Genomic DNA, 19,946 nt, shown 5'->3' with positions numbered 1-19,946 from the left:
CAAAAAAACAAAAACAAAATAAAAAGATAAAGGAGTAAGCTTAACTTCCTAAAAGGTGGTTTGGCCTTTTGTATTGAGTCTGAAAAAAATGTTTATACTCTTTGGCCCAGCAATTCTATTTTTGTGAATCTATCATAAAGATATAAACAAGAAATATTAAAAAAAATTTAAGCACAAAGATCTTGAACTTTTAATTCAGCATTATTTATAATAAATAAAAACTGGAAATACTCAAAGGGCTGGTTTTAGGGAAATGGCTATGTAAATTATGTAAATTATGGCATATCTATATAGTAGAATATTATGTTGACATTGAAGATTTTATTATGAAGTTTTTAACTTTTTACCCATGATATAGGAAAATGTTTATACTAGGTTAAAGAATGGAAAAAAAAAAAAGCTCCACACTACACACTTTATAGAATATTATCCTAGTTCTCTTAAAATTTGGGAATAAATACTGAAGGAAGTATGCCAAAATGACAATGATGTTTCTTCCAGTTTGGTGGGATTTGGTGAGATTTATGTGGATTTTTTTCCTTCTTTATTAGTTTTCTGTCTTTTTCCCAAATTTTCTATAATAAGCACATGCTACTTTTATAATCAGAAATGTAGAGAAAGTTTAAAAAAACAACTCATTTTGCTTCTTTTTGCTGATTTATATGAACGCTCAAACCAAGTGAAAGTCAGACTGGGGTGAACCCCCGACTTGGGATGAGCCTATACAGACTTGAATAAAACAACCCTTTGCAGGCAACCAGCTGGGCAAGGGAGGCTCCAAATCTTCCTCCTTTTTAATAAAAAATTTTTATTTGGATATAATCTCAAACATATGAAAAAATTACAAAAATAGTACAAAGAATATCTATATACCTGTGCCCAGATTGACCTATTATTAACATTTTGCCCTTTTGCATTATCATTTGCTCTCTTTCTATAAAAATATAAATTTTACATTATAAAATGTGCCATGTAGAATAATCTATGTTATATATAATGTTACATAGTACACAATATATAGCATGTATATGCACATATATACAGACATAAAATAATTTTTCTGAACCATTTTATGACCATTTATGCCTAGATTCTTCAGTATGTATTTCCTAACAATAAGGATATTCTCTTAAAAAACCAGCACAGTTTTCAACTTCAGTAAATTTAACATGGGTACAATATTTTAATTTGCTGTCCATATTCCATAGTTGTCAGTTGACCCAGTAAGCCCCTTGATAAACAGCATACTTTTTCCTCTGGTATAGGATCCTGCCTAGGATCCTATATTTCATTAAATTGTCCTTTAAGGTGGCCAGGCGGAATACTTGTTCTAATATATCTAATTAGCAGAAAACAGTGCACATTGTGCTTAATTATGTAAATATTTGGAACTCTCCTCTCATTATTCATTTTATTTTTAAATAAATTTATTTATTTATTTATTTTAATTTTGGCTGCGTGAGCCTTCATTGCTGCACGTGGGCTTTCTCTAGTTGTGGCTAGCTGGGGTTACTCTTTGTTGCGGTGTGCGGGCTTCTCACTGTGGTGTCTTCTCCTGTTGCAGAGCACGGGCTCCAGGCACACAGGCTTTAGTATTTGCAGCACGCGGGCTCAGTAGTTGTGGCTTGAGGGCTCTAGACCACAGGCTCAGTAGCTGTGGCGCACGGGCTTAGGTGCCTCGGGGCATGTGGGATCTTCCCAGACCAGGGATCGAATCCATGTCCCCTGCATTGGCAGGTGGATTCTTAACCACTGCGCCACCAGGGAAGCCCTCACTTTATTAAAGAAACAACTCCATTACCTTAGTAGCTGGATTTATAGATTAGATTATGGTCAGCTATAGTTCTAAACTCTCTTGCAGTGCAGTTTTCAGAATTCTTGAGAACACAGGGAGTTGTAGAAGTAAATCTGGTCCAGCAGCAGAAAGCAATTTAATACAATGATCTTAGGCATTCTTATAGCCACTGTAACCTCGTAAACTACTATGTCTGTGTCCTTGAAACAATCCTATTTTGTAGAAAGAATGGAAGTGCCAAATCAAACAAAACCTGAGCCTACCTTCCGAGAAAGCAGTATTTCAGCAATACACTCTTCCAACTAAATCACAGTCGCCTCACTCAGATGTTATTGTCTCTTCCAGTAGTTTAACCTTTTTCCCTGGGATTTTGCATTGGGAAGTTTATGTTTAAGGTGTTTTTTTAAAGGAAGGTCTGTTTCCAAATTGCTATTCTCAGAGGTACACCCAGGTAAAATCCCATAACAAAGAGAGGTTCTGTTTCAGAAAAACCATTCCAGGTGCTCAGAGAGGCCTCTGGAAACAATACCTTGTTGATCTGATTGCAGTGAGTTCTGGGCAGCAGATAATCCTGTATAATAAGATCGTCTTCTGGTCCTTGTCCATTTCACACTGAATTGTTCAAGAGGATGAGGGTGGGGATAAAATCGCCTAGTCCTGTGTATTCTGTATAAGAGGTCGTGTAGGATCTCACTTAACCCTTACCCACCTTAAGCAGATGGTGCTGTGCTCCTGAATGCCATGTAGACCCCCAGCACTGTGAAGCCAGCCCAGTGGTTCCCATCTTTCTCACCAACAAGAGCCTCTTTTGGTTCCACTCACCCCTCTCTGCCTTCCATGGGTTTACGGTTTTAAAGTTGAACTCCACAAAACTGCTACCCTACTTCCGTGGAATCCTAGTGTTGGAAACATATGACGAGACCTTATGTGGCCAGGAGGATGGGAGACTGAGGGGCTGTGGCAGTTTGTATGTTTCCTTCCTTTCTGGAGTCATAGCAATTTTCTGTTGGTAGTTTGGGACTGTACTGTGGTTTCCTGTAATATGTCCTTTTCAGCAGCAGGAATTGAATGTCCATTCAGAATTTATTTAAGAGTTTATTACTGGGTCCAAGTATCATCAAGATGTAAGTCTGTTGTTAATGCTTAATGTGCCATGTTTTTGTCTTTTTTTTTTTTTTTTTGGCTACGTTGGGTCTTTGTTGCTGCGCGCGGGCTTTCTCTAGTTGCGGCGAGCAGGGGCTACTCTTTGTTGCAGTGTGCGGGCTTCTCATTGCAGTGGCTTCTCTTGTTGGAAGCACGGGTTGTAGGCGTGCGGGCTTCAGTAGTTGTGACCCGCGGGCTCTGTAGTTGTGGCTTGCATGCTCTAGAGTGCAGGCTCAGTAGTTGTGGCACACAGGCTTAGTTGCTCTGTGGCATGTGGGGTCTTCCCGGACCAGGTATTGAACCCATGTCCCCTGCATTGGCAGGAGGGCTTCTAACCATTGTGCCACCAGGGAAGTCCCTTTTTGTCGTTTTTAAAAATTTTAGTTCTTTTGATAACATAACCCAAGCATAATGGGGCAAGTGGGGGTCCAAAATGTTCAACTTAAAGATGAATGTGGGTTCATGTTATTTGGGAAGTTACACGGAAAACAATATTTTTTTTGTCTGATCGCTTTGGAAAGAAAAAGCACCAAAGTAAGGAGAGTGACACTTAGCGTGTACACACTGGCCATCCATTGCACTGATAAAGTCTCAAATGATCTTAAAACAGTCACCTCATTCACTCCGTTAGGATTATGGATCATACAGAACTGTGGTCCTGTCCCAGTTAAGGACAGAGATGGCTTGAGAACGGGAGCCAATGCCGTTCTCCCGTTGCCGTTTCTAATATGGGTCCTTGCTATTGACTTTCCTTCCTTTGTTCCTCTCCTCCCTTCTGCCTTCCCCACTTCTCTCTCTTCCTATTTGTGACCTGTAACTGTTTGTGATAAGTATGAAGTTGGGTTCCCAGCAGCCCCGTTGCCCTTGGGATTTTGAGGGGAAGTTTGGAAAAGCAAGTGAGGCATGGAAATTGCCCTGAAATACTTGTGGAGAAGGTTCTGGATAGTGAGAAAAGGAGCAAAAAACAGACAATGTCTCTCTTCAATCGCATTCCCTTTTTCTTTCAGACTTCAGGCTATGAAGAAAAATGAGGGGAAAAAAAGGGTGAGAGACAAAGGAATTGGATTTACCTTGTTTAAACTGCACTTAGCTCCTGATGAGCACATTCATAGTCCTGGATCTTGGGGAGATCGGAAGCATTTGACAGGGACAGTAATGCGTCCCTGTGTAGTTTCTTAAAGCACGTGTTATATAAAGACAGCATCTCCTTTCAATGGACTGCAAAAGGGATTGTGAAGGTAGCTGGCGGATGTTTTCTCAAGCAGACCGTTTTGTACCTGCAGCAGCAAAAAGGCAAAGGGCTCATACTGTAGAACGAGATACTAAGATGCTATTTCTTTTTAAAAAATTTTTTAATTAACACAAATTTTAAATTGGAGTATAGTTGATTTACAATGTTGTGTTAGTTTCTGGTACAGCAAAGTGACTCAGTTATATCTATCTATCTATCTATTTATCTATCTATCTATCTATATTCTTTCTTAGATTCTTTTCCATTATAGGTTATTATAAGGTATTGAATATAGTTCCCTGCGCTATACATTAGGTCCTATAGTAGTCTGTATCTGTTAAACCCAAACTCCTAATTTATCCCTCCCTCACCCTTTCCCCTTTGGTAACCATAACTTTGTTTTCTATGTCTGTGAGTCTGTTTCTGTTTCATAAATAAGTTCATTAGTTCATCTGTATCATTTTTTTAGATTTCACATATAAGTGATATTATATGGTATTTGTCTTTCTCTGTGTGACTTGCTTCACTTAGTATGATCATCTCTAGGTACATCCATGTTTTTGCATAACTTTGACGTCCCAATCGGTACCTAAAGACTGTTCTTAGGGAAAACAATGCTGCTTAAGGAACAGAATTGGCTTAGTGCACTTACTTAAAAGGTTCAGATATCGTCCTGGCACTGAGCTCTATTTTAGATCTTGAGTTTCTGGTAATATATTTTTTATTTCTTCCATCCTTTCCCCCATCCACAACTCACTGCTCAAGCAAAGCAAAATAGGGCATCATCCTGCCTTACCCAGCAAACAAGCAGAGACACATCCCCTCCCATCTCTGTTGTCTTTAGGTTTTACTCAGTAACGACCATGTTCTCAGGTCTGGGTCCCTACAAATCCCAACAATAGGCTGAGAATAAATGCTTCCTTTCCTCCCCAAATTCTGGTTCCTTACAAATCCCAGCAATAGGCTGAGAAAAAGTGCTTCCTTCTTTAGGATTGGCCCAGTGTGGGAGAAGTGGTTTTTATTGGGGCTTATGAAGGAAAACCATCCTCCAGTTTTGCAACTCTGCAGACTTCATCCTCTTTCGAGGGGAAGCAGTAAGATGCAATCGAATTGTAAGAGTGGAATTGTGATTGTGTTTCTCTTATAAATATTTCCCCGAAGTTGCAGGGCTTGGTTAGGGACAGATGCTGAGTAACTGAAATCTGTGCCTTGGATGCATTTGAACAACATCAATATACTCTTCAATCAGGTTTCAGGAATGAAGTAACATTTTGCCTGAATTATTAAAACCACCATAAACAGTGTTGAGAAATGAAGAACGAATGAAGTGCATTAGGAATTCAATAATAAGTACTTTTCCACTTTACATTTTTCTAAAGTGAGATTAGGGAGTGTTTGCTACCACCCACATAGGCAAGATATTGAGGTGATTTGGGGGTGCAAAAGATGGAATAAACCGTGACTTACTAATATAATTTTCTAACCTTATAAGAAAGGTTTCTGCTACCATTAAGTTTTCATTGTCTACTTTTCTTTAACAAAGACTTGTATCATGCTTACTGAATGCCGTATCCTGTTCTAAGCATTTTTTATAAATATTAACTTAATTTTCTTAACCATATGAGGTAGGCCACTATCATCACCATTTTACAGGTGGGAAAACTGAGGTACAGAGAATCACTTGCCCAAGGTCACACAGCTACCAAAGGGCAGTGCTAGGCTTTAAACTCAGGCACTGATCTGACTCTGGACACTGCCCCTTTGATTCTTAGAATCTGGATTTATTTTTCTGGTTCTTGGAATCTGGATTTTAATTTTTCCAATGTTAGAAATTTCTAGTTTCTATGGTTGATTTTTTAAAATTGTGCTCAATCAAGAAAAATTTATTTCCCTTAGGAAACCCAGCTTGTTCTGAAATAAAACAACTGAAAAATTGTCACCAAGAATGAGTTTTCCTCCATAGAAGTCATCCCGATTTCCTACTTTTCACTGTTTTCTTGGATTGCTTGAAATGGAAATATTCTAAAGCCAGATACCCAATGGCTGAAGGCTCTGAGGGCTGTTTGAAAACATAAAGGCTGTTTCAGATAAGTCAGAGGTGATGGAGTCGTGCTAATTGGAACGCACATCTGTTGAACTTGGTGGTAGTTTTCTCAGCCCCAGACAGCAGCAGCTGCAACCAAAGAAACCCTCCTTCCTTTGCCAAAAGGCTCCTGGACTCCAAATTCCAGACAGTCATCCTGTCTGTCAGCCCAAATTTCCTACGGGAAGTAGACTTGAAGTGTAAACACCGGCAAGCCGGGCTGAAGGGAGCAGATTATTCCATTTAAGAGGTTCCTGTGCCCTTGCTCTGCGCCCAGGGCCGCAGTCATTTTCGGGGAGCAGGCAGCAACAGGCGGGCTGTTCTCCATCCTGTGCTCCCCAACCCCGGTCTTTGCCACCTTTGCTTCCGGTAATGCTGCTTCCAGCCGACGGCACCTTTTGCTTGAACCTCTAGGATGTTTGAGAATTATAAAGCACACACGACCACTGCAGGAGAAAAGCCTCTTATTGCGACAGCCTCAAAAGCATTATCTCATGCACAGAGTCAAGGAAGGTGTGGTCTTTGCCCTTGGAAGGCTGTTGTCCTCTCCAAGCCCACCCACCAATGGCTTCTTCCTCTAGGCTTTAGAGGACAGGTATTTATGTTTTAAATGTATATTTTATTGTCTAATTTATCGAACAGCTTTTGAATTTAAGCTGTTTGGGATACTGAAAAACACATAAGCATTTTCCCCACGTAGGACTAAAATACAAGTAGAAAAGAAAATCCTTACAAATGAGTGTCCTTGAATCAACCTGGTCAGGTATTATGTAAGCAGATTTTGCAGAGAAGGAGGAATTTCTCTAATTCTGTTGATTGTTCTTCACGAGTAACTGGTCGTTACCCTTGCAGCGTATGAACAGAATTTGACGTATTAGGTTGTTGATGGTATGTGAGATTGTAAAAATTAGGTGGGTTCAAGTTTATAAATTAAAAAAAATAATAGTTCTTACTATATTTCGTCCAATCTAAGACACCACTGATCGTGAGACGCACCAGTATTTTATACACCATGAAGGAAAAAAGCACACTGCAACCAAGCTACGGAAAGGCATTGGTTAAAAACATATATATCACTTATACGTGGAATCTAAAACACTGATACAAACGAACTTATCTACAAAACAGAATTAGACTCACAGATTTGGAGAACAAATTTGTGGTTACCAAAGGGGGAAGGAGTGGGAGAGGGATAAACTGGGAATTTGGGATTAACAGGTACACACTACTGTATATAAAATAGATAACCAACAAGGACCTACTACTGTATAGCACAGGGAACTACATTCAATATCTTATAATAACCTATAAGGGAAAAGAATCTGAAAAAGAATACCTATCTATCTATCAGTCTATCTATATCTGAATCATTTTGCTGTATACCTGGAACACTGTAAATCAACTATATTTCCGTTTTTAAAAAGTGCATTTAGATGTTTTAGCACCTCTAAAATACGGTAGCAATGTTTTAGCCCCTATCTTGCCTCTTTTCCACGTAGTCTGACAGCATGATTCTAACTGCGTTGTTCGGTTCTGAGTTGTCCTCTACGGCCTACTGGGTCCCTTGGTTCCCTTCTTCCTGAAACACTTCCTTCCTTTGGCTTCCTGGACTCCACCCTCTCTTGCTCTCCTCCCACCTGTCTGGCTGTTCCTTCTCCAGCTCCTTGGCTAGTTCCTCCTCTTGGACCCCACCTCTGAATAATGGAGAGCCCCGGGGCTGAGGACTCACCCCTCTTTTCTACCCTCACACACCCCTTCCCTGGGTGACCCATGGCTTTAAATGCCATCTATCTGCTGCTAATTCCCAAGTGCATCTACCCAGCCTGGATCTTGTACCTGAACTCAACATACAGATAGCCTCCCACCTGCCTGATGGACCCAGATGTCCAACAGGCACCTCCCACTTAAGATGTGAAAACCTGAATCCCGAGCCGTGCTGTTCACATCGGTTGCCCCGTGCAGAAAACGGCCCCTCTGGTCTTCCCGCTGCTCCGAGCAAAACCTCAGCATCATCCTTAACTCCTTTCCTGCTTTCTCACCCCATATCCAAGCCATTAGCCAATCCAATCAGCACTACCTTCAAAATAGATGCAGAAGGCGACCATTTGCCCTCATTTCCACAGCCACCACCCTGGCCCAAGGCACTGTCACCTCCCTCCTGGATCCTTGCCGTGGCCTCTGAACTGGTTGCTCCACTTCTGCTTGTGCCCCTTTTAGTTTATTCTTTTCACGACGGCCAGAGTGAGCCTGTTCAATGTAAGTCCCATCGCGGCAGTCCTGTCCTTGAAAAGTCGAAATCCCCAGTGACTTTTCACTGCACGGGGAGCGGCAGCCTGAAGGCCCAGTGCAATCTGTACTCCCCTCCTGGCCCTTCGCATCCAGCCTCTGACGCCCACCACACTCCCCATCACTCATTGTTGCAGCCACACCGGCCTTCCTGCCCTCCTTGTACATGCCAGCACCCTTCCTCCCTTTCTACCTGCTGTTCCCTCCGCAGGACTTGCTCCCTCACCCCGATTAGGGCTTGATTCCAGCGTTAGCTCAGTGGAGCCTTCTCTGAGATATCAGGGAGAAGGCCCCATGTCTGAAATTGCAGCCTTGCCCCCTCGGTCCCCTTCCCCTGCTGTCTTTTACTCCTTAGCACTCCTGGCTGTGTAACGTATGGAATATTTTATTACTTCCGGCGTTCCCCAACAGAATGCAGACTTCACCAGGAAAAAGGATTTTGTTTTGCCTCGTTCGCTGCCACGTCCCCAATGCCCAGAATTGTGTCTGGTGCTCAGTAAGGGCTCAGTACATTTTCATTATATGAATAAACGAACAGCTTCATACAGAGTCTAAGACAGGGAGGAAGAGGGCATTTTTTGTTTTGTGTTGTTTTTGTTTTCCTACAGGAATGAAAGAAAAGGTTATTAGTTTTGTCCTCACAGCCTCAGTGAAATTTATATCTTCCATTCCTACTGCTTTGATAGAGTTTGCCCTTGGTAAACAGTTCTTCCATTAACCACGAGACCTTTGCACGGTGGTTTTTAGCGGCTCCCGAGATTCATCTGAGCTTGGAATGATTGCCCATTGAACCTTCAATAAGATACTGATGAATTCAGCTTTGGAAATCACTTTTGGGGTTTCAAATGAAATCTGAGCAGTTCCTCCAACTTTTTACCTCAATAGGGAAGGAGTATTTTTAACTTGGGGCAAACCAAGTTCCTGGTGTGGATAAAGCAGTTTCCTGTGTAATGCTTTGGGAGCGATCACTTTAGATATAGTATGTTTTTTGTCTTTTGTTTTTGTTTTTGGCCATGCGGGATCTTAGTTCCTTGACCAGGGATTGAACCTGTGCCCCCTACAATGGAATCGCAGAGTCTTAAACACTGGACCGCCAGGGAAGTCCTGATATAGCATGTTTTAACCATCCTATGACATGCTGGTTACTGCAAAAAAAAAAAAAAAAAAAAAACCATGCACATGTGGGTTGTTGCTTTTAGGAGCATTGACTATGTTATCAGGCCAGACAGACCGTGGCCTGGATAGCTTATCTCTGGAGGAGGTTTCCGCCATGGTGAGACCTCTTTGCCTCGTGAGCTCTGGGCCCTGACATGGATTCAGTGGACTGCCCTCAATGGGAAGACGGCGCCAGCAGAGGGAGAGTTATTGCACAACAGCTGGGTTCCTGGGCCAGGAAGCCCACGTTTCCCCCATTGGCAGCCACACGTGGGCTTTCCTTCTTGTCATCATAGAGGCTGTAGATCTGGCAGGGCTACACAGCAAGGATGTGATAGCATTTGGGCCCTCTCATTCTCAGGGACTTAAGTTACAGGGGCTAATGGGATAACAAATAGGTGGGGAGGAGGTTCAGGCAAGAGGGGAGGGATGTAAAAAGGCTCTCATTCATTCATTCATTCACTCATTCAATCAGAGATATTCACTGTACTTTTGTTATGTGCTAGGCTCCGGGAGTAGCTGGGGATAATGGTGATCGAAGCAGACATGGGGCTCGAGCAGAAGGTGGCCAGAAAAGGCATCTCTGAGGACATGACCATTATACAGGGAAGACCATCATGGCGTGCTAAAGCCAGACTCTTATTCACATTTCTGAACTTGACTTACAATTTGTTGTTCTGTACAAATGTTTTATGTGTCCTGTCCATCTTTGCCCTTGTGTCCGCAGTTGGCAAGCCCAGGGTCACAGCACTTGCCGATGAAGGGCACGTTTGGGGTGGGAGTCAGGCTGTTGGGAGCAGGGAAGTCGTTTTGAGCTTATATGGCCTGTTTTCGACATGTATGTCTCAGGAGACTCTGTGTGTGTGTGTGTGTGTGTGTGTGTGTGTAAAGCAGCAAACCAGCACAGGAGTAACTGTGGAGTCATCTGTCGCGAGAGGAGTGAGTTTGTGTACTAACTGCCTCCATGGGAGTTTTCTCCTTATTTGTTCCCACCGCCCCGCCATTTCTTTTCCTAGCAGAATAATGAGAAGAGCCATGACCTTTAACAAGGATGGGTGATGCAGTGGGAATACCTGAATCTTTTAAACGATGAGAATGTGGTACCAGCAAAAAGCTTATAAACACATTCGCCTCTTCAAGGTACCCATTCTGTACGAAGTATGGTTGTACAGCATGAAATCCAGAGGGCTGTGTCATGGGGTCCAGACGGCCTTCGTTTCCTCCAGCTCTGTCGTCACTGTTCTTCATGCCTGTTCCAGGGAAGGCTTTACCATGGCTTCTTAATGATAGCACTCATTTCAGATATTTATCTCCAAAAGGAAGGAGCGTTAATACCTTATCTTGTAAAGGTCAATTCTGGTTCGTATTAAAAGAGGAGGAACTTTCTTTGCAGGGGCTTCCCTGGTGGCGCAGTGGTTGAGAGTCCGCCTGCCGATGCAGGGGACACGGGTTCGTGCCCCGGTCCGGGAAGATCCCACAGGCCACGGAGTGGCTGGGCCCGTGAGCCATGGCCACTGAGCCTGCGCGTCCGGAGCCTGTGCTCCGCAAGGGGAGAGGCCACAACAGTGAGAAGCCTGCGTACTGCAAAAAAAAAAAAAAGAGGAGGAATTTTTTTTGCACACTGACATTGACATTGAGCCTCCGATGAGGGTTGTCACCCAGATTATATCTGATTCAGGGTTTTATAACACATGGGAAAATGCCATGCGTTCTACAGTAACCCAACTGCTCACCTCATGCCTTTTCCTTGAGCTCCCTCATAGCAGAGCTGGGCAGAGTCCACTCATTCGGAAGAACCCCCCGAGTCCTGTTGTGATGCCCTGTGTGTGGCGGGGGACAGCGTTGACCTCTCACATGTGCCTTTCTGTGGGTGGTGCCCCTCTTGTGCAGTGGTGCCCCTTCGGACACATACTGGTGAGGTTCTGAAAAACCCAGGAGGCGAGGATGCTGGTGCCCGGCTTCATTGTTCAGCGCCTGTGGTCCTGGTGCTAAAACCGATGTCTGTGCAGAACTCCTCCCGCCTGTCAGCTTCGTTGCCCCAGTGACTCTTGTCCAGAAATGGAGGGGATAGAGGAAGGAGAACCAAGGTGCTTTCCGGGTTTCATACTTGACCCCATACATCTCCTTACCCAGCCTATGAGATAAGAGGTGGTATTTTCGTCTTCCTGATGAGGACACTGACATCTTAGAGGTCCTTTGCCCCAGGTCACACAACTCACAAGTCATGGAGTTTGAAACTGTATCTTGGGATTAGCAAGTTTATGATCTTTCTACTACCTGCACCTTAAGAGTCACAAGCCACTTCCCTGGTGCCAGAACCACCTTCTCAGACACAGCCCCTGGCAAGTACAGCCCCTGGTTTATAGGGCTTGGCTGCTTCCTGACTTCTTTAGAAACTTCAGCCATTCTCCAGAGCCCCAGCACCTGCCATCACAAGAAGAGCGAAGTTAAGCTCCTTGCCTCTCTGTCAGCACTTCTGTGGGTGGACGGCTGTATTGCGTTTCAACCTAAGAAAAAAGAGATTTGGCATCACACTAAACAAGTTAGATTAATTCAACACATGGTGACTGTCTCCATTCTAGATGAAAATTGTCGGAACGCTGATAGACGGGTGACCAGGGCACCCAGCCACGCAGAGATTTGGTCTCTATTTTACTATCATTTCACATTGAGATTGACCATTGGGGTAGGAGCTTTCATTCTGCGGGCTTTGTGTGCGTTTGTGCTTCTTTTAACACAATGCTTTTCTAAATCTTTTTGCCATTTGACAGTCTAGCTATGGTCTCTTTAAATTGCTACAGTTTCAGGGGTTGGAGAACTATAGCACACGGGCTCATTTGTACTGCTTATGGCTGCTGTCATTTAACAACAGAGTTGAGAACTTGCAACAGAGACTGTATGGTTCTCGAAGCCTAAAATATTTATTCTTGTCCTGTACAGAAAAAGCTTGCTGAAACTTCCGTTTTTTAAAAAAAAGGGTACCATAGTTTTTTTTAAAAAAGGGTACCAAGAACTACACTTGCTAGCCCTAAAGAAAAACTTTCCAAGCATCTGCTTGGCCAGTAATAACAGGCCAGGAAGAAGCACACACACCATGGTCTATGCCGAGTGCATTCATATGTGGACTATGCCCTAGGAGCCTAATTTCAGCGAATAGCAATGTTCCTCTGCGATACCATATTCCCTATTAACCACAACAGAGGTACTACTAACTAGCTGGGCAACCTTGAACTAGTCACTAACCTTTCTACATGAGATTCCTCACCAGTAAAATTAAACATTTAAAAAATTATGTATCCCACATCATAGTATGTATAGGTATGAAGTATATGTAAATATATGTTTATATATGTGTGTTATATATATGTATGTAGCTTTAAAAGGAATAATAACATAAATATCAAATACAATAATAAAATAAAAAGAAGACCCATTTCCCCACCATCCAGCTTAGGAAATTGAACCTCGGGAATACCTTTGAAGTCCCCTCTGTGCACCTATCCAGTAGTGGACAGCTACCATACCCCCCTCCCTCCCCAACGGTAGCTATCTCAATTTAGTTTAATCATTCTACTGCTTTTCCCTATAGTTGTATTGTTTAGTTTTGCCTGAAACTTGTTTCCTAAACGAAGAGCACTTTCAGATTCCATCAAATTTTGTGCTTCATCAGTGTGACTTCATTTTCTTGGTGCTAAACTCTTTGTCTGAAAATCTCCCAAGGGCTTTCAGTCCAGCAAACAAAGTTAACACACAGTGGCTGCCCAACAAATACTCTTGAAATATTCCGCAGGTTTTTCTTTTCCCTTTGGTGGCGATAGTGGGGTCGGGGCAGGGTACACCAAAGTCAAAGTCGTGGGCTAGTTCAGACTGGTCTTCCCTCCTCCTGCTGTGGTTTGGGATCCTGTGCTAGGCTGAGGCTGGGCTCTCCGGAGGTAGTGGTTGTCTCTGATATCTTTGTATTTATCAGCTCCGAAGTGGGAGGAGCCCCTGGTGAGGAACCTTGTTGATCCAGGCTGGTTCACATAAGTTGACTCCATGTTTACATAGGAAAAGAATAAGGTGAAACCTGATTTGTGGACCTAAAATTTAGCTTCCGGGCAATTTTAGTTGCAGGAAAATCTCATTGCACCCATTCTTCATGTTTTCCTTTTTTTTTTTAATTTTGTGGCAGAAAAAATGTATAAATACTGGCTTTTGGAAGAAGGAGCTATTGTTAAGCGTAAGCCTTTTAAACTCTGTAATTACTCTATAAAGCCTGTGTGTTTCCATCAGAAATGCATTTAGTCTTAAGTTGTAGTGCCCAGTGTATGGAACATTTATAATGATGGGGTGCTTCCAAAAATACATCCACTCTATAGAAAATGTTAATCAGCTCATCCCCAGGGACCATACTGAGTATCTCCATTGTACAAATGAGGAAATGAACATGACAGTTAGTGGTTTGCCCAAAGCCACACTGTCACTGTCACTACGAAGATTTAAGCAAAGGGCCCACATACAAGAAAACACAGTCATGTTTCCATGTAAGACACTGTGGGCCTTCGCTGACTTGACCTAAATTAAGATTCGGGGGCAGGGCTTCACTGGTGGCGCAGTGGTTGAGAGTCTGCCTGCCGATGCAGGGGACACGGGTTCGTGCCCCGGTCCAGGAAGATCCCACATGCCGTGGAGTGGCTGGGCCCGTGAGCCATGGCCGCTGAGCCTGCGCGTCCCGAGCCTGTGCTCCGCAACAGGAGAGGCCACAACAGTGAGAGGCCCGCGTACCGCAAAAAAAAAAAAAAAAAAAAAAAGATTCAGGGGCTAAGAAGCCTTTTGGTGTTTGGAAGAATCGACCACACCAACCACAAAGAGCTGGCTTGCTTCTGAAAGTTACCTGCGGGGTTTTAAATAAGACATGTTGTTTTTTGAGGCGTCTGTTTGCTTGAAATCAGAAGCTCAGTATCTGGCTAAACATTGCTATGAAAACTGAAAAGCAGCGGGTTCAAGTGTATTTCACACTGCCGGGGAAAATAGTGTGGGAAGTACAGTCGGGTCTCAATCTGTGGCATTCTACTTTTACAGTTGACAAGAAAGCAGCCTGCCACCAGGAACTTCACTTTCCGAAACCATTTTCAGGGGGTTGGTTCAGGATGTACACGCAAGTCTTCCAAGTCATCTGCTTCAATGGTATTGCGTGGCAGAGGAAGGGTTTCCATGGAGGAACCACAAATTCCTCTATCTACAAGGGAACTTCGGGAATTCTTATTGCTCTTTTCTCAGGCAAAAGTTGATAGCTCATTTTATAAATGTTTTCCCCAACAACGGATTGGAGCAAAAAAGGTTTTTTTCTTTCCCTCCCGACTAACCTCTAGTTAATTGAAAAATTCAATTAACCATCACAGTAAGCGCCTCTTCTCTTCTTTTGCTTTCTTCCCCAAGTTTCACTTGGGAACTTGACTTCATTTTTTTTTTTTTTTTGGCCTCGCCCCGTGGCCTTTGGGATCTTAGTTCCCCAACCAGGGATCGAACCTGTACTCCTTGCAGTGGAAGCACAGAGTCCTAACCACTGGACCGCCAGGGAATACGCCCCCCTGTTTTTTTTTTTTTTTTTTGAGTAGTAAATGTTTTAAAGACTTTTTTTCAACTTTCCTTTTAAATTGAAGTGTAGTTGATTTACAGTGTTGTGTTAGTTTCTGGTGTATAGCAACGTGATTCAGTTATACACATATATTCTTTTTCAGATTCTTTTCCATTATAGTTTATTATAAGATATTGAATATAGCTCCCTGTGCTATACAGTAGGATGTTGTTGTTTATCTATTTTATATATAGTAGTTTGTGTCTGCTAATCCAAAAGTCCTAATTTATTCCTCCCTCACTCCCTTTCCCCTTTGGTAACCGTAAGTTTGTTTTCCACATCTGTGAGTCTGTTTCTGTTTTGTAAATAAGTTCATTTGTGTCATATTTTAGATTCCACATATAAGTGGTATCACATGGTATTTGTCTATCTCTGTCTCACTGCACTTAGTATGATAATCTCTAGGCCCACCCATGGTGCTCAAATAACACTATTTCATTCTTTTTTTTTTTTTTTTAATTCGGCTGCACCGGGTCTTAGTTGCGGCAGACGGGCTCCTTAGTTGCAGCTCTTGGGCTCCTTAGTTGCGGCTCACCAGCTCCTTAGTTGTGGCTTGTGAACTCTTAGTTGTGGCATGCACGGGGGATCTAGTTCCTTAACCAGGGATCAAACCCGGGCCCCCTCCACTGGGAGCTCGGAGTCTTATCCACTGCACCACCAGGGAAGTCCCTATTTCATTCTTTTTTATGGCTGAGTAGTATTCCATTGTGTATCCTCTTTGTTAGCTGTAGTTAGCCAAGACATTGTTAACTATAATAACTCTGGTATCTGGGTCTGTGAGTATGGCCTCATTCAAAGATATGGTGATATTGATTCAGAAGACTCATTCACCTGTTGTGATACCTACCAGAGCCCTTACTGTGGGGTTATATATACACTCCATGGATAAATTTGGGAAAAGCCAATGCATAATTGCAGAGAGAAGGTGCCTTAAAGAGGAAGACACCAAATTGTGCCACTCGGTGAAAACCCCAGCTCCCAGAGGGTCGGTGCCAGGTGCTTATCCTGAGTTGTCAAATCCCAAGATTTGATTTTGGCATTTTCACCCTCTGTTCATCAGATCTGGGGACTGCAGACCCATGCTGATTGAGTTTATAAGTAACTGATGAGCCAGAATGACTCCATTTATAACATTATCCAGTGAGTTGGGTTCAAAACCCAACCCACCTACCTTTGTGATATTGGGCAAGTTGCCTGACTTTTCTGTGTTTTTTTTTTTTTTTTTTCTTACGGGGCAATTGGAATGTTAATGAGCGAATGCCTTCACATAATACCTGGAAGATAATAGCTATTGTTAGTATATTGTCATTTTGCTGTTGTCTTCATTATAACTGCAAGTCAACTTTAGGAGACTGACTAATAAATCAGAAAGTTGCCTTTTGAGCATAGAATTTTAGAGCATGGGAAGTTAGAAGTTCTGAAGGAATACCCCCATTGGGCTGGATCAGTTGGGAATTTCATCAGTTGATATACAAGACACCATAGCCAGACTCTCACCACCCATTACCCAGACCCTGCTGGATACACTCCACTGCAGTTTGAACCTGTGGCTTACCTTTTCTAGATTTTATAAAGTCGCCACTTTTTTCATCTGAGAGTCTCTAATTTATTTGGTTCCAGTTTTTAGCAGCGATAAAGGCATCACTCTGAGTACTTTGTTTGGGTTGGACTTTCAAAATATTGTTTAGGGGCGATCTATTTTTCTTCCAGGTTGCTCCTCTGGTTCCACGTTCTGGAAGTGACATTCGCAGGAGGGTACCTAACTAGTCTCCTGGATGGCCTGCGTGTGCAGTAGCAGGCCCTGCATCCCTTTGACGGACGAGAGCCATGGGAAAGCAAGCTTCTTCAAGTTCATTAAAACAGATTGGCCTTCTGTAAAGACCTCACATATCTGTATTTGTGTTTTATTTCATTTTGTGTCTGGTATAGGCATTGACATCCTGAAGCTTGTAGCAGCCCAAGTGGGAAGCCAGTGGAAGGATATCTATCAGCTTCTGTGCAATGCCAGCGAGAGGGAGGTGGCCGCTTTCTCCAACGGGTACACGGCGGACCACGAGCGGGCCTACGCAGCACTGCAGCACTGGACCATCCGGGGCCCCGAGGCCAGCCTGGCCCAGTTAATTAGCGCCCTGCGCCAGCACCGGCGCAACGATGTTGTGGAGAAGATCCGTGGCCTGATGGAAGATACAGCCCAGGTAGTGCAGCCTGGATTGTCTGTCTTTCCCACTAACCTTTAGGTCCCTGTGCTCCAGACTTTACCAGCTATATGTAATAAGGAGAAAGAACTGATAGTAGGTGGCTAGGTTCTCTCTCTCTGTCTCACTCACAGACACACACCCCTCTTCTAGGGCAGTACTTCTCAATGGTTTTCCATTAATTATCTAGAGAACTTTTAAAAAATTTTGGTTATTTGGACCTCACTGTAGACCAGTCACTGTAGAATCTCTAGGGACAGGACTAGGAACCAGTATTTTTAGGAATCAGTATTTTTAAAAGCTCTCCAAGTGATTCTAATGTGCAAAGTTGAGAATCTTTGCCTTTGGAGTGGATTCTGGCATCAGACTGTATGGCTAGATCTATTCCTCGTTACCCAATTTACAGTTTCATTTTGCATAACACATTTGGAACAAAAGCAAGAAGGAAGACTTTTTTCTATCCCCTTTCCCTTCCAGATGATATTTTCTGTGATGTGGTTTAAGAATGCTGTGTCTTACCCCTGAGTACCCCCAAGGATGCAGGTGGTACTGGCAGTATTTAGTAACAGGATTGATATTTCTCCTTGGGCTTGTCCAATCAGTGCCTCAGATGAAACTGAGGGGACCCCGGAGTGTGATTTATTTATAATCGTTGGTCCATGAGCCCTGGCTTTGGAGTCAGACAGCACTGGATAGGAATCCTGGCTCTGACACTTACTAGCTGGGTGACCAAGCGTACTTTACTTCAACTTTCTCTGCCTCTGTTCTCTCCCTTGTAAGCCAGGTTTATAGAGTTAATTAAGACTGGAAATAAAGTATGTAAAATGCCTGACACATTGAAGGTGCTCTGTAAATTGTAGTTATGGTCATGATGTAACTCATTTTACTTAGCCTTTCCTTAATCATAAGGTGCTTCCCTGAAAGGCCATGAATTAAATACAAATTTGGCTATTGAATCATATTTCTTAGACTTCGACTGAAGTTTTGTAACGTGTTCCCAAAGGAAAAATGCTGCCCTTGAGCCTTGATAAAACCCACTTAATGGGCTTCCCTGGTGGCGCAGTGGTTGGGAGTCCGCCTGACGATGCAGAGGACACGGGTTCGTGCCCCGGTCCGGGAGGATCCTACATGCGGAGCGGCTGGGCCCATGAGCCATGGCCGCTGAGCCTGCGCGTCCGGAGCCTGTGCTCTGCGACGGAAGAGGCCACAACAGTGAGAGGCCCGTGTACTGCAAAACAAACAAACAAAAACCAAAAAAAAAACCCACTTAAAATTTAAAAGGCAGGGGTTCCCTGGTGGCGCAGTGGTTTGAGAGTCTACCTGCCGATGCAGGGAACACGGGTTCGTGCCCGGTCCGGGAGGATCCCACATGCCACGGAGCGGCTGGGCCCGTGAGCCATGGCCGCTGAGCCTGCGTGTCCGGAGCCTGCGCTCCGCAGCGGGAGAGGCCCGTGTACCGCAAAAACAAATAAAGAAACAAACAAAAAAACATTATTGTGCTTCCTTGGAGTGCTGGCTTTAAGGAAAGAACTGCTAGGACGAGCAGTAGATTTGAAGAAGGATTTAGATACTTGAGAATAAGCCGCTGTATCACCTTGATAATGCCTCCAAAAAAGAGAAAATGTAATTGATGCGATGTTTCTCAAAAAAGAGAAAATGTAATTGATGTCGTTCAATGGAATATTTAATAAGGTGGAAGGATGATCATGATGTATTGTTAAGGGTTCAAAAGAAGGTTTTTCATTAGAAAAAACAAATATAAACATAGGAAAATGCATAAATGTTAATATTATTAAATCTAGGTGGTTGAATTAGAAGTGATTTTTAAAAATTATTTTCTATAATGAAAACATTACTTTTGTGGTTTAAAACATTTTTTTAAATGACAGCTGAAAAGGCCCACGAGGAAAGATAGGTAAGGCTTTGTTTTACTGTGCTGAATTGAAAGACGGAACCATCCTCATTTTGATGGAGGAAGAGCAGACAGTGGTTTATGTGCCATCCATTCTTCCTTGGGAGGACTGGCTGAGGTTTGCTATGTTGGGTCATATTTGCCTAAAACTTACTTTACTTTCAGGTTCTGCAGATCTGTCTCCTCTCTCTGTGTACACTCAGCAATCACTTAGAATTTGGGCCTAGTCTTTAAGGTACTTCTGAATGGTGGTAATGATGGTGGTAGAGTATTGTCTATACCAAATGACGTTGGTATGTTTCTCTTATAGTACCATTGAGCTTCATCAATGTTTATGGAGCACCTACTTTATTCCAGGCACTGTCCTAGGTGCTGAGAAAAGTGGACCAAAGGTGCAGACTCCATGGAGGAGACTACATGTCAGGGAGAGTGATTATAGCAAAAATCACTGGGTCAATGAATAAGAAACCAAAACCCTTGGTCCCCAAGTGCCAAGCTCTTGTTCCTTTTAGTTTTTTCCTTCCTCTTA

General features: G+C 43.1%; 1 protein-coding gene across 2 annotated transcripts in view; it reads left to right on the top strand.

Annotated features, from left to right (window-relative positions):
• Positions 1 to 19,946, top strand: part of TNFRSF21 (TNF receptor superfamily member 21) — a 64,113-nt gene that overhangs the window by 22,428 nt on the left and 21,739 nt on the right. For both annotated transcript variants that reach the window (XM_082639517.1, XM_082639518.1), the window contains one exon: positions 17,240 to 17,505. In XM_082639517.1, the coding sequence (XP_082495643.1) occupies positions 17,240 to 17,505 (266 nt within the window). The remainder of the gene's footprint in view (positions 1 to 17,239; positions 17,506 to 19,946) is intronic.

The sequence above is a fragment of the Mesoplodon mirus genome (genome assembly GCF_964341445.2).
Source record: "Mesoplodon mirus genome assembly, chromosome: 12".
Lineage (NCBI taxonomy): Eukaryota > Metazoa > Chordata > Mammalia > Artiodactyla > Ziphiidae > Mesoplodon > Mesoplodon mirus.
Note: the sequence above shows the minus strand (reverse complement) of the source record. Positions and strands in the feature narration are given on the sequence as shown.